The sequence below is a fragment of the Engystomops pustulosus genome, chromosome 2, assembly GCF_040894005.1.
Source record: "Engystomops pustulosus chromosome 2, aEngPut4.maternal, whole genome shotgun sequence".
Taxonomy (NCBI): Eukaryota; Metazoa; Chordata; class Amphibia; order Anura; family Leptodactylidae; genus Engystomops; species Engystomops pustulosus.
Window position 1 is genome coordinate 225,057,796 of NC_092412.1, and position 14,754 is coordinate 225,072,549.

At 41.7% G+C, this 14,754-nt stretch overlaps 1 protein-coding gene across 20 annotated transcripts in view; it reads right to left on the reverse strand.

The window, feature by feature from the left end:
* MYO18A (myosin XVIIIA) overlaps positions 1–14,754 on the reverse strand; it is a 221,875-nt gene that overhangs the window by 125,194 nt on the left and 81,927 nt on the right. For 8 of the 20 annotated variants that reach the window (XM_072138306.1, XM_072138305.1, XM_072138293.1 and 5 more), the window contains 5 exons: positions 9,486–9,560; positions 7,684–7,818; positions 4,436–4,523; positions 2,091–2,197; positions 1,021–1,197 (listed from right to left, as the gene is read on the reverse strand). In XM_072138306.1, coding sequence (XP_071994407.1) covers positions 1,021–1,197; positions 2,091–2,197; positions 4,436–4,523; positions 7,684–7,818; positions 9,486–9,560 — 582 coding nt within the window. Of the gene's footprint in view, positions 1–1,020; positions 1,198–2,090; positions 2,198–4,435; positions 4,524–6,450; positions 6,520–7,683; positions 7,819–9,485; positions 9,561–14,754 lie in introns of all 20 variants that reach the window. The other 12 variants (XM_072138310.1, XM_072138309.1, XM_072138301.1 and 9 more) reach the window with 7 other exon arrangements.

Sequence of the window (14,754 nt, forward strand, 5' to 3'; positions counted from 1 at the left end):
AAATGTGCCCCATTATGAATGAGCCCATGAACATGACTTTTTTCACAGATCCATGTGGAAGCTGAAGAAAAGGTCCAATTCCTTTCAGTGTTTGTGGCTCCAGTCTATGGCAGTGTGGAAAAATACAGACGCCACACAGGTGTCATGTGCACGTCACCCATATTGGTGGATCACTTACTAGGTAACACAATCAAGTGACTGGTGTTACAAGCTGGTGACCTCACTTGCCAGCTTTTTTTTGAGCAAATCTGCAAAAATGGATGACACAAGGACTATTTCTGCAAACATATGGCTTGAAAACATTGAGGACATATGGACCGCAAAAATGTCCCATAGATCTGTAGTTTGCAACCCAAGAACAGCACCTGTAGGATGTATAGTAACCATAACATGTTGCAGGATACAGAATTGGCACATTATTGGAACATAATTCATGAGAATGTAGAGAAAAAAAAAAACACACACCATATTGAGCTACATAAAATAATTTCCAATTTCTTAAATGAGTCTTAGTAAATTGCAGCCTTAAGTTTCTTAATAAGGAAACTGATCATTACTGCAAGAAGAAATGTAATGATAATGAAATCTCATAGTGTAGTACAGCATCCATTATGCAAACCCATTGAGGACTGCAATTGCAAAGAATTCCACTAGGTGGGGATATTGCATTAAGAAGTCTGGAAATAAAAGCGAATATAAAATCATATATGATACACATTATAGATATACATGAAAAAAAAAAAAAAAAAAAAAAAAAAAAATTATATATATATATATATATATATATATATATATATATATATATATATATATATATATATATATATATATATATATATATATATATATATATATATATATATATATATATATATATATATACACACACACACACATAATACACACTTGCTGGATAGTAAATCCCTGCCACTTTATGACCTTCCTATCTTTCTAAAATAATATGCAAAATAATAATAATAATAATTATTATATTATTATAATAATTAAGCTTTGTCGTACCTTCTCAGAATATATGGATGGAGAGCTCATGGGATTCATAATAACCATAGCAGGTCCAGCAAATGTATGAAGCAAGTTCCCCCCATATCGCTGCCGCAGTGTGTGTAGTACACTGGATTCATTCAGGTAAACTAGTGAAGCCAAGTCTTCCACCCGATCATGAGACGGAGAATTAGCCTAAATGAATGGACGTATAATAACAGGTTATGAATATTATACCAACTCAGCATCATACAGCCACAAAGTAACTTCAGGTCGCCTCCTTTGTATTCATTTCGTGGATTTGGATCCTTGAGAATGGATGACCCCTAACCCTGCCTGTGAATGAAGAGTCAGTGCACATGGGTGGCTGCTTCTCTGACCACAGGGAAAATTCACAAGAATATTCAATCCCCATTTATGAAGACTGAAAAATTCTCCCTTAAAGGAAATCTACCATCAAAATCCAGCATTATAAACCAGGGAGACTTACTTATAGATCCAGGCACCGTGACTGCGGTGATCTTCTTATATTTGTTAGGCAAGGCCTACTTCCTTCTAAAATCAACTTTTAATAAATATGCTAATGAGCCAGAAGGGTTCTGGGAGCCGTTACCAGAGCCCCTCAGTGCTGTAGCATCACATGCTGTTACGCAGTGCCAGGAGCATGTACCCCCTCCCATTGTGCAAGATTTCAACAAGCAGGAGGGAGACCGTATAACAGCCAGTGAAGCTACAGCATGGAGGGGCTCTGGAAATGCCCCCGATGGACTCTTTATAGTAATGGCTCATTACTATAAGTTTTAAAAGTAAATTTTAGAAGGAGGCCATGGATAATAAATACAGTGCCTGGATGTATGTTTAAGTGCCCCTTGTCTATCATGCTTGATTTTCATATTAAATTTCCTTTATTCCAAGAACAGCTCCTTACACCGTATTAAAACTAATCTTCAGTTATCTCTACACAGCTGAGATGCAATGCCGGCACAAACCATAGTCAGTTGTAGAACTGTTATTGGAAGAAAGCAGCCATGTTTTTTGTCCTCTGGACAACCCCTTTAAGAACAAGTGTTGGTATACTGAAAAATTACTTTTTCCACATCGTCCTCGTCCACATCCAGTATAGTCCCATCATTCTCCAGTCGAATTTTCACTTTTCCTTCAGGTAGATTGGCGTTTTCTGCATTCAGCTTATTCGCTGTTCACAAAAAATACAATTTATTAGTTTATTCATGTAAATCCGTGCTCCATGATCTTAGTCACAGGATAAGTCTGCTCACTGGTTTTATAACAATCTTCCGTGTATGATCAATGATCAGTCATTAACCAAAATAAGACAGCCCAGTGGACTCCGGGATCATGGGGTCACCTGACTGGTTCACTTCAAGGCTGCATTCATACGACCGCATGAAAACGGCCGTATGCTACCCTTACCGTTAATTTTACGGATTACATACGGCCACATTCATCTCAATGGACAATACGTCCGACCATTTATATTGCCGTTGTTAACACCGTTCCGTACAGTACCGTATACTAGCCGTATAAAAATATAGAGCATGTCCCATTTTCTCCTGTATCTCAGTTCCGTATGCCCTAGAAATCTATGGGGACGTATAAAATACGGGTTACATCTGGGCTGCATACGGATGAAAATCGTCACGTATATACAGGCTCATCATACGGCACGGAAAAACGTTTGTGTGAATGCAGCCTAAGTGTAAGACATAGCTCACACCACCATTTACATCTTACATTATAAAATTTAATAATGGAAACCATGTAAACAGCATACACACAAGCCCTTCTGTTTCTATCATTTCCTGTACAATTGTATGAATGGTTCCCATTCAGATATGCTACTTTTAATAAATCAGGAAAAAATTACCGGGCCTGCGGCACCATTAAATCAGGGTTAGTCTATGAACCATTCTTTGGGGTCCTTTAATAAATGGAAGGGTTATTGCTCCCTTATTTTATTCCATAAAGTAAAAGCAGAATACAATAAATTTGTAAAAATATAATTTGTAATTATAATACATTTTTATTTATAAAAATTTTATTTATAAGCACATCGCTTACTGAGTACTATAGATCTAATAGAGCTGGGGAGTGCCACGCTGCATACTATGCATGTAGCTTCATATTCATACTATAGAACTCCCATCTATAAGTGATCCGTATGAATGGCCATGGACTATTCCTACAGCTTGATGACATTTCTATCAAGACTCATTAAGGATCAGAACAAAATATGAGATTCAGAACATCAGACAATAAAACCGCCATTGCCTAGACCAAGATGTTATTATTGTCACACCATAAACTTGGTAATTGTACTGTCCCTCCTTTCCGGTCAATGCTAGGAAGTCATTTTAACCTGCTGCCAGCTACATCAGACAATCTGTCCAGACACAGGACAAGGCTTCAAAGTATCAACACATCCTTCTGGCGAGTATGCAGCTGTGTCGCCATGTAATGGTTAGTGAAATATACATTGCATTAATATCAATTAGAAATGTAAAACATAACTAAACCTGTGTGATGAGAATAGTAAACTTTGTAACATACATTGAAATATATCCCTTTCTCCTCTGCCTTTCTTCCTTATTTAAGGCTATATTCACACGAATGTATGGAGGACGTATATACGGCCGACGTATATACGGCCAATATACGTCCCCCATACACTCCTATGGGCGCACGGCACCCTACGGGAGCGGTACGGTGCAGCACACGTGCGGCACCGTACCGTTCCGTACCCGGGAAAAAGATAGGACATGTCCTATCTTTTCCCGTAATACGGCGCCGTGCGCCATAGGTTGCTATAGAGAGGGGCGGGGGTGAGCTGTGCTCACCTCCTCCTCCTCTCCCCGTACACTGCCGTTGCCCGCTACGGTACGGTACGGGCGGGCAACGGCAGTGTGAATATAGCCTAAGTTTGTGTAAATCAGTTTTCTGTCCTGTATCCACTGACAGCTGAGAGATAAAGGAGCCTGATAAAGTGTCTGAAGACTTCTCTTTACAGATTCTCTGGATAGTCTAATCTACTCAGAGTGCTAAATAGTCAAGTGAAATATTCTCTAGGTTTGGAAAGAGTTAATCATTAGCCTCCTGATCTGTCTGAAGTTGATGGCGCTTTATAAATATAGGAATTATTGTTATTATCATAGTCATACGTGGTACAAGGATTTCCTGCTTCACAATAACAGTATGGCGCTGCTGGAACTCTTTGTATCATATATCCCATTAATGCACAAAGTCTCATCTGCTCTGTGGTCGGTCAGTCAAATCCGGCCAGGGCATGATCTATGATTCATGGACAGATCATATTGCGTTCTGCTGACCTGCCAATCACCTCAAGCAAAGGGCAAGAGGCAAAAAAAAATGTCCCTAAAATTTCAAATAATCTTTTGTCCCTTAGTCAGTGACATACCTAGGGAGAATCCATCCTTGTGAACCAGCCACACTTTCTCAGTCTCGTACCAGTTCTGCTCCGCAGAGATCTGCTCCTCGGTCTTCGCCTAACAAAAGAAAACAATGCCGTTAACGTTGGAGTACATTAGATAGGTGGGCCGCCGCGGTGAAGCCGGGTGTCCGGATTGTGATCCTTTAATGCAGATTCAAAACGTGAGAGCAGGAAACAATCAAACAAAAGCCTTAGACAACAGACTTTATATGGAGGAATTACATAACACACATAACAACCTACAAAACAACATAAACACCACTGCACACAGAAAACAAGTGAAACAATGACAAAAGCCCCATAGATTATTCATTTATTATAGCGGAATGATACACTGCAGGAATCCTAAGAGGGTGGCAATATGTTCCTTCCGGTAGGAGGTCATTTTATTAGTTAGGATTTGAACCACATCAGATTTTACAGACAATATAAAGATTATGTAACTTCACCTTGGCTTAATTTCACAGACTGAACACTGTGTTGGGAACGGGACTTCAAGTATTCTTGTTATACATGCAAGGAGTGCCTTCTTCCCTGCAGAACAAAAGCCCCATTCTGCGAACATGGTAACAGTTCGGGACAGTTGTTCAGTGGGGAAGCAGGGACTCCTTGTATCATATAGTCATATGATGCTTGAAGACACATCACAGAAATCTGCCCAATTCATGGGCCAACCATAGTTGTGTGTTCTAGTCCTAAAGAGGATTTTAATAACTAAAGCAGAATATGAATCATGTGAAAGGACTGAACAATTGCTTAAAAAGAGCCTGTCAGGGCTATCTGGGGCACTAAACTACGCACAGTTCTTTATGTACCGGTGGTTTAAGGTCCTAAATTGCCCTTTACCAAAAAAAAAAAAAAGACAAACACTTTATACACCCCCCTAGAATGAAGCCGGGGTGTAGCCTTCATTGCTCATGGCTCATGCAGAGTGAAGCTGGGATATACTACACCGGCTTCACTATGAGGCTACACAGGCAGTGGATCAAGCCAAGTATAAAAATTTTTTATTTTAATAGTGCCCACATTTTCTTTCTAAAGGGCAATTTGGGACACAGAACCCCCCACAGGTCTAAAATGCCCTAAAAGGTCCTCTTTAAACACATCTGTGGTCTCAAATATATTTTGCCATATCTGTGCCAAGGTCTAATCACCGGAGGCGATACAAAAATCCTAAATGCAAAAAAGTTTAGAATAACAACACGGATTCTCTTCTTCAGAGAGCAGGGGCAGAGGTGAACTCTCAGTCCATCTGAGTCCTTTCACCAATCACTCAGCTTTCCGGGAACAGCAAGCAACAGAAGAAAAGAAAGAAGAAGTTTATGTGAGTTGTTAGTTTCATCAGGATTGGAAAGAATTAACTTATATTGAAGTTTGACCAAGTGCACAGAGGGCGTCTCCTCACACTGCTGTGCTTTCAGCTCTCAGCACTGAACAGCCTACAGGACCTCCCTCTCTTCATTGAGGGAGATTTATTAAAAATCCTTGCACCAGCATGCAACTTGTCGGAGCTTTCCGGCCTCTAAATAAATCCGGCACACCACTAATGCTCCAGAATGAAATCAACACCAACAATATCCAGACCCAGGATTTGCCTTTTCAAAAAAAAAAAAAAAAAAGTGGCATGTGGGGTGTAGATCCCTCGAAAAGTTTCAAATGCCTGGTCATGCTACTGGAACTGCAACTTTTTGTGCTTTCTATGCCAATAATCTGTTGTACAAGGCTTGATAAATCTGCCCCCATCAGTCCTGTAGTATGTAATCAGAAACCTGCTACAGCTTTTACTCAGAGCAAAAAAGAGCGACTGTGGAGAAGTGCAATGCAGAGAACTAAGAGCACAGCAGTGTGAGGACACACCTGTATTTCTCAGCTGCATAGTGTTAGAGCCTAAAAGAAAAAAACAACCTGCAACCTTGGAGTCAATATTTCAGGTAAAAGACAAAGCACACACAAAAAAGCAACACGGCAGATCATCAGCCAACCTTAGGCAGAGCACTGGGCGAGCTCAGAGGGAAAGCGGAGGCTTCTTCAGTAGTGCCCTGAGAGGCCGACTGGTAGGAGGGAGGGAAGCAAGGTCTAGTTAATGGCGAGTGCACTGCCGGTCATGGAATCAGAGAAAGAAACTAAATGACTCAACCAAGACATTCTGTAAACCATGTTATACCATGTTATAGCATGCAGTAAAAGTTAAAGAGTAACTAAACCTTTGAAGCAATTATTATTATTATATTTCAGAAATGAAAGTTTCTAGGAAAGCAGTTTGTCTTTTTCTGCCATTTCTCCTGCAGTGTGCTCCATCTACTTCAGACAGATAAGAAGCCCAATGATTAACTCTTTCCATGCCTACAGAATGATACAGCTCTCTGTATCCAATATCTGGTGTCAGTAAAGAGTTAAAGGGGTTGTCCCACTTCGGCAAATTAATGTTATTGTTTGTATGATGAAAAATTATACAAGTTTCCAATATACTTTCTGTATTAATTCCTCAAAGTTTTTTTTTAGATCTCTGCTTGCTGTCATTCTATGGAAAGCTTCTGTGTTTACTCCCAGTGGACACAAATCTGATCATGGTCACACATTTGCACGGCTCGTTATATCACACAGCTCTGATTACTCCCTATGATGCTAACAAGCTGTGCACCTCTGTGACCATTTCTGTCCACTGGGAGTAAACACAGAAGCTTTCCATAGAATGACAGCAAGCAGAGATCTAGAAAACCAGGAGGAAATGATACAGAAAGTAACATGGAAATTTGTATAATTTTTCATCATGCAAACAATAACATTAATTTGCTGAAGTGGGAATAGACGTTAGACGCTTTATCCTTTATCTCTCAGCTGTCAGTGGATACAGGACAGAAAGAGGATTTACAGAAACTGCTTCAATAAGGAAGAAAGGAAGGAGGGGGAAAAAGAAGGGCACAGGACCAGCTTTCATAATTAAGTATATTACAAAGTTTACTATTATCAATATTGTCGATTAGCAAATTCAGTTGAAAGTTTAGTTACGCTTTAATTTATAAAACGAGGAATAAAATATTCCAGAGTACGGATTTCGTGCTTTGGATGCTTAGAAGATGCTGTAGCAAACCAGGGTGATAAATCGAGCAGCACATGCAGAACATCAGCCTGGTGTTACAATGCACGCATGCACAGGGAAATGTGGGGGAAGATGGGGTTAGTTATGCAGGAAGGAGATGTGAATAGAGCCTTACACTCCAGCATGACACACGCGCACAGACACCAGCCCAGATGTGGAGAGAAGACGAGGCTGGGTCGGCAGAGAGATCCTGCGGGCAGGGGTACAGTACCTGGCTCAGTGGAGAGGAAGCAGAGGCTGCTGGGTCCAGCTATGGCAGCAAGAGAATGGAAGAGCAAAAACTATCAATAAATGTCAGCGACCGATACCTACAGAGAAGACATCACAAAAGCATCCTGCAGGTCCTTCAAGGGGAGCCTCATCTCCATATACACACAACATATGCGTATAATAGGTGTGTACAGCAGACTCCGTGCAGGATACTACAGAATACATCAAACCGGATACTTAAGTCTTAAATATGTGAACATATCCTCCAAGACGACATCAACACCGCTAGTTAGTAAGAAACTGAACACACATCTAGATATTGTTGTATCGCTAAAATTTGCAAGATTCATGATACTTAAACACTGAGACAGAAGCCAGCGGGACCCTATCATACATTTCATTTTTCTTCTCCCATAAACAGAACAACAGGTCCCTCCGACACCGTGTGTGAACCTTATCCGATCCATTGTGTGCAATAGCAGGACATCGTAGTCATCTTAACATATGGCGAATGGCCACATAAATTACTCAACAGTCATACAACAAGCAGAGAGTTATTTCCCAAATATATAAGTGCAAAAAGATTAGTCGGCGAGAGTATAAAACGCACATTACGGCTTTATGAGGTCATATTCATAAAATTAGAAAAATGCTCCTCACCAGGATGATGTAGTTTTAAAGACCATTCATCTCTGCAGACCGGTCTATTTAAAGGGACTGTATACCCAAAAAGGATTGGGGATCCTGTCCTCACTAATAGGTAGATCAGCAGGTCAAGTATGCGTCCTGCCGCTTCATTTTATCCCAGTGAATGAAAATAGCCAAGTGCTGTGCTCGGTTATCTCCAGCACTCACATAGTCAGTGAATGGAGAGGCAGGGCTCATTATCCACTTGCCGATCCACCCATTAGCGAGTACCAGGGGCGGATTAAGACTGCCATGGGCCCTGGCCATGTATGAATATCATAACTCCTACAATTCTGGAATTAACCTCCTACGTATGCTACTACAACCATGCTTCTTGGGGTATGGGTGATGCTTCCTTTCTGTCTTCTTTCAATCTGCGTTTTCAGGACCTTTGGAGGACCTTCAAAAAGGTCCTGAAATGGCTCTTATGTACATGTGCATTGAGAGCATGAACAGATGTACACACCAAAGTAGTATACTACTTCTCAGTAGTAGGACAGAACCCCTACTCATCTGGGTGAAAACAGACAAGTAATGGTCACTGGCATCGCTGAATGCAAAATTATTGGATAAAAAAAAAAATGGCAAAGGCAAAAAAATGGCAAAATCAAAGCTCAAAATATATAACTAAATATCTAAAAACTTTTACGACAACAGAAGTACACGACTTTGTATATTCAGACAACATGTCATGTCGCAAATAATATTATTTGCCATCAGAAAAAGTAAAAATATTTTCACCAACTTTACACCCCTTTTTTTTAGAGTCTTGTTTACCCAAGCTTGCTGTCTGAAGATTGTCTTTCCTTAACCTTCTTGATAAAAAACAAACAACCAGGAGTCAACAAGTACAAGACAACCTGAACGGCGCCAAACAACGGAGAATAGCTACTGTTCAGACATTAGAAACCACAGTCCAGGGAACAAATGCGCAAATTAGCTGGTTAAAAGCTACGAGTAGAAGCTGAAAACACAGAGCACAAAAAAAATACATGGAGAAACCTAAAAAATGTTATTTACAGATGCCATGAAGATCCTCTCTAGACGTTTCTGGGCCTCCTCTGGCGCGGTCTGCTGGGATACGGGGCTTGTCGCCTAAAGGTCAAATTTGCATTAGTACAATAGTAATAACATCTGACCTAGGAATCATGCAGGTTACCAGAGTAAGACTGTAATTAAGAACTCACAAAAGTGCAAAAAATGAGGTCACACACACACACACACACGACTGTAGGAAATTACGTTTTTTTCCTCTGGATTAAAGGGGTTGGCCACTTTTCCCTCATGTTTTTTGTAACGTGTGTGTAAGTATGAGGAGCAGGATATCTAGTAATTTACCATTATATACAAATAGAAAAGAGGAAGGACGGCACTCACCCAAATTCTGTGTGAAATCAAAGTTCTTCTTTATTGGGAATAAAATCCAAACATCAACACCAGGGTGCAACGGGGAGGGAGTGATGCATGATGCTCAATGGAAGGCAACGGCCGTTTCGCGCTGTCTGCGCTTCTTCCGGCCTCCGTGTGGGGATTAAAACAACTCACAGGATTATAAGCTCTTAGGGTGGGACGAACGCCCGCCCTATTCAGGTACTACAGCCAACAATAGGTTATCGTCATGTCACACAAACGGCCTATGCCAATCAAACGCTGGAAAGGTCAGAAACATTGGCTAAAACTCACCTATGGTTCTTGTGCACCGCACTTGTCCTCCCATTCCACAGGTGCATCCGTGGTAAGCGGTAACTTCCGGACTCGGCCAGTAGCTCCGCCCCCAACAAGACGCATCACGTGGGATGTGTCACCTGATCCTAGCCCCGCCCACCGCACTCGTCGGTCACATGACGCGTCACCGCGGTAACCGCTGACACTGTCTCAGTGACTCTGTATGAGCAACTGGTGGGGGGACAGGGACTTAGGAGAGAGGGTGCGAATGCGTGGAGACCAAAGTGGTGATACGAAGCCTACTGTCGTTATAACCTTAGTGCATTATACATGTATTGTATACCTTATTTGGCTGCCCATTTGAGCTCAACAAAAGCCTGTTAATTAAAAACAAAAGAGTGGATGGATCTTCCACCTAATCACCCAAACAAATGTACAGTGCAATTTTTCTGCAGGATCTAAAGATATATCAACCTAGACCAGGTGAATATAGAAGTTTATAGAAAGACGCTCCAGTCGATTTTATCATTTAACCCCACTGGTCCCATAGCGTTAGAACGTATAATCCATCTATTCTCCGTTTGCAGCAATAGGCGTTCCCCGTCTCCTCCCCTCTCTGGTGTTTCTATAGCCTCAATGCCTGCGAATTTTAGGGCTTTTACATCTCCACCATGGCATTCATGTATATGTTTTATGAGGCGGGGGGCTCCTACACCTGTTTCTATTGATCTCAAATGTTCCCTTATCCTCTGATAAAGAGGTCTGATTGTTTTACCTATATAGTATCTGTTGCAATTGCATATTAGAACATATACGACAAAGCTAGTTTTACAGTTTATGAAACTATTTACTTCCACTCTTTGTCCCCCAAACTCGATCACCTTTTTGGCTAAATTATGTGGGCAACATCTGCACCTGCCACATCTGAAGTTGCCTTTTATGGGGCCCCTTTTTAGCCAATTTTTGTCTTTCTGGGCCGAAGTAAATGAACTCTTCACTAATTTGGATTTAATGGTTTTACCTCTCCTAAAACTGACCACAGGTCCACCTCCTAGTGGTAATGGAGAGTGCCAAATACAGGGCAGAAGCCATGAGATTATTAGGAGATGAGAGAACATATCATAAATTACCCAGGGACCCCACACAAAAGTATGTGACACAGTTAAGAACATTCTTAAGATCACATGTGGAGAAAGGCACATTGTCCAAAAAAATGGCGGAAAGATTGCTACCCCCCTTCCCTAAAAAACCAGAATGGTACTTTTTGCCAAAAGTCCATAAAAACCTGGAGAATCCCCCGGGGCGCCCGATAGTGGCAGGCATTGGCTCAATAACGGAACCGCTTTCACAATATATCGACTGGTTATTGAGGCCGGTTTTAAAAGACATCCCTTCATACTTGAAGGACACGAATGAATTCTTAAATGCTTTAAACCAACAGACATGGGAAGAACACTGGTTGTTAGCGTCTATTGACGTAGAGAGTCTTTACACCCGCATACCCCATGAGAAGGGGGTACAAGCAGTGAGGGAAATAGTAGAGAACGCATAAAAAGGTGAAGACTACACAAGGTTCATTTGTGAGGCCCTACATTTTATCCTAAGCCACAACGCATTCCTGTTCGATGGTGAGTGGTATGTGCAGGGCGACGGTACGGCCATGGGCACCCCCGTATCCTGCACATACGCGAATATCTTCCTCGCAGTTTTTGAAAGTAGATACATCTACAACACTAGCAACCCTTATCTCGCATAGAAGATACATGGATGATGTGTTCATCCTGTGGTCTGGGACCAAGGAGATGTTTGAGGACATGGTCAAATCCCTTAACAATCATAATGATATGAACATGAGATTCACGCACACAATCAGTGAAAACGTCATTGAGTTTCTAGACGTACTAGTAGAGGTGAAAAACAACAAAATCTGCACATCAGTACACAGGAAAAAAACGGCGACCAATTCCTTATTGCATTTCAATAGCTACCATCCCAGTCATGTGAAGAGAGCGGTACCGTACGGACAATTCCTCAGGCTAAGACGTATAAACAACACAAGAGAGGGTTTCGAGGAACAGGCTGAGGAATTGAAACAAAGGCTAAAGAGAAGAGGGTATCCCAGTAAATTGATAGATAGAGCCTATGAGAAAGCAAGTGAAAAAGAACAAGAGGCTTTATTGAAAAAAAGGAGACAGGAGAGAGAGGGACAAGAAAGGTTCTCCTTTACTTTTGATTTTTCTCCCATGGCAGATCTTATTAAAAAGGCACTGAAAGACAATTGGCACATAATAGAAAGTGACACAGAATTGGCCGCAATGGCAGGAGGTGGACCTGTGGTCAGTTTTAGGAGAGGTAAAACCATTAAATCCAAATTAGTGAAGAGTTCATTTACTTCGGCCCAGAAAGACAAAAATTGGCTAAAAAGGGGCCCCATAAAAGGCAACTTCAGATGTGGCAGGTGCTATTGTGAAAGCGGTTCCGTTATTGAGCCAATGCCTGCCACTATCGGGCGCCCCGGGGGATTCTCCAGGTTTTTATGGACTTTTGGCAAAAAGTACCATTCTGGTTTTTTAGGGAAGGGGGGTAGCAATCTTTCCGCCATTTTTTTGGACAATGTGCCTTTCTCCACATGTGATCTTAAGAATGTTCTTAACTGTGTCACATACTTTTGTGTGGGGTCCCTGGGTAATTTATGATATGTTCTCTCATCTCCTAATAATCTCATGGCTTCTGCCCTGTATTTGGCACTCTCCATTACCACTAGGAGGTGGACCTGTGGTCAGTTTTAGGAGAGGTAAAACCATTAAATCCAAATTAGTGAAGAGTTCATTTACTTCGGCCCAGAAAGACAAAAATTGGCTAAAAAGGGGCCCCATAAAAGGCAACGTCAGATGTGGCAGGTGCAGATGTTGCCCACATAATTTAGCCAAAAAGGTGATCGAGTTTGGGGGACAAAGAGTGGAAGTAAATAGTTTCATAAACTGTAAAACTAGCTTTGTCGTATATGTTCTAATATGCAATTGCAACAGATACTATATAGGTAAAACAATCAGACCTCTTTATCAGAGGATAAGGGAACATTTGAGATCAATAGAAACAGGTGTAGGAGCCCCCCGCCTCATAAAACATATACATGAATGCCATGGTGGAGATGTAAAAGCCCTAAAATTCGCAGGCATTGAGGCTATAGAAACACCAGAGAGGGGAGGAGACGGGGAACGCCTATTGCTGCAAACGGAGAATAGATGGATTATACGTTCTAACGCTATGGGACCAGTGGGGTTAAATGATAAAATCGACTGGAGCGTCTTTCTATAAACTTCTATATTCACCTGGTCTAGGTTGATATATCTTTAGATCCTGCAGAAAAATTGCACTGTACATTTGTTTGGGTGATTAGGTGGAAGATCCATCCACTCTTTTGTTTTTAATTAACAGGCTTTTGTTGAGCTCAAATGGGCAGCCAAATAAGGTATACAATACATGTATAATGCACTAAGGTTATAACGACAGTAGGCTTCGTATCACCACTTAGGTCTCCACGCATTCGCACCCTCTCTCCTAAGTCCCTGTCCCCCCACCAGTTGCTCATACAGAGTCACTGAGACAGTGTCAGCGGTTACCGCGGTGACGCGTCATGTGACCGACGAGTGCGGTGGGCGGGGCTAGGATCAGGTGACACATCCCACGTGATGCGTCTTGTTGGGGGCGGAGCTACCGGCCGAGTCCGGAAGTTACCGCTTACCACGGATGCACCTGTGGAATGGGAGGACAAGTGCGGTGCACAAGAACCATAGGTGAGTTTTAGCCAATGTTTCTGACCTTTCCAGCGTTTGATTGGCATAGGCCGTTTGTGTGACATGACGATAACCTATTGTTGGCTGTAGTACCTGAATAGGGCGGGCGTTCGTCCCACCCTAAGAGCTTATAATCCTGTGAGTTGTTTTAATCCCCACACGGAGGCCGGAAGAAGCGCAGACAGCGCGAAACGGCCGTAGCCTTCCATTGAGCATCATGCATCACTCCCTCCCCGTTGCACCCTGGTGTTGATGTTTGGATTTTATTCCCAATAAAGAAGAACTTTGATTTCACACAGAATTTGGGTGAGTGCCGTCCTTCCTCTTTTCTATTTGTATTCAATGTTTGGACTTGCATCCTTTCGGGACATTGGCACCACATTATTCTGGGCTCTGACCACGAGCAAGATTATCTCCGATCCAATCCTCCGTGAAGCCGTCTACCTCAAAAGGGTTGCTGGAGGTGCCGCTATCACTATCTGTTTATACCAATTTACCATTATATGTCTACTAAAAGTTCTGCTCCACGTCCTTGATATGTAAAGTGAAGCCTCCTGTCTTTTACCTGACCATAAAATGGCGACCCCTTTAAAAATATTACTTGTTGTTTTTTTTTTTTACTATTACCTTTGCACATGTGCAACGTTAGTATGAAAAACTGTTAGTATCTTTTTCTATAAAAACACAACGGAAAGAAGGAGGTGGTAAAGGTCTTCTATCTCTGCAAGACCCCGTGCCCACAAGAGGTCCTGCTTCTCCGTCACCAATGTGACATTGTACGAGACACTTTCCCGAGATGTTGTAGAACAGATTTAGATTTGACATGA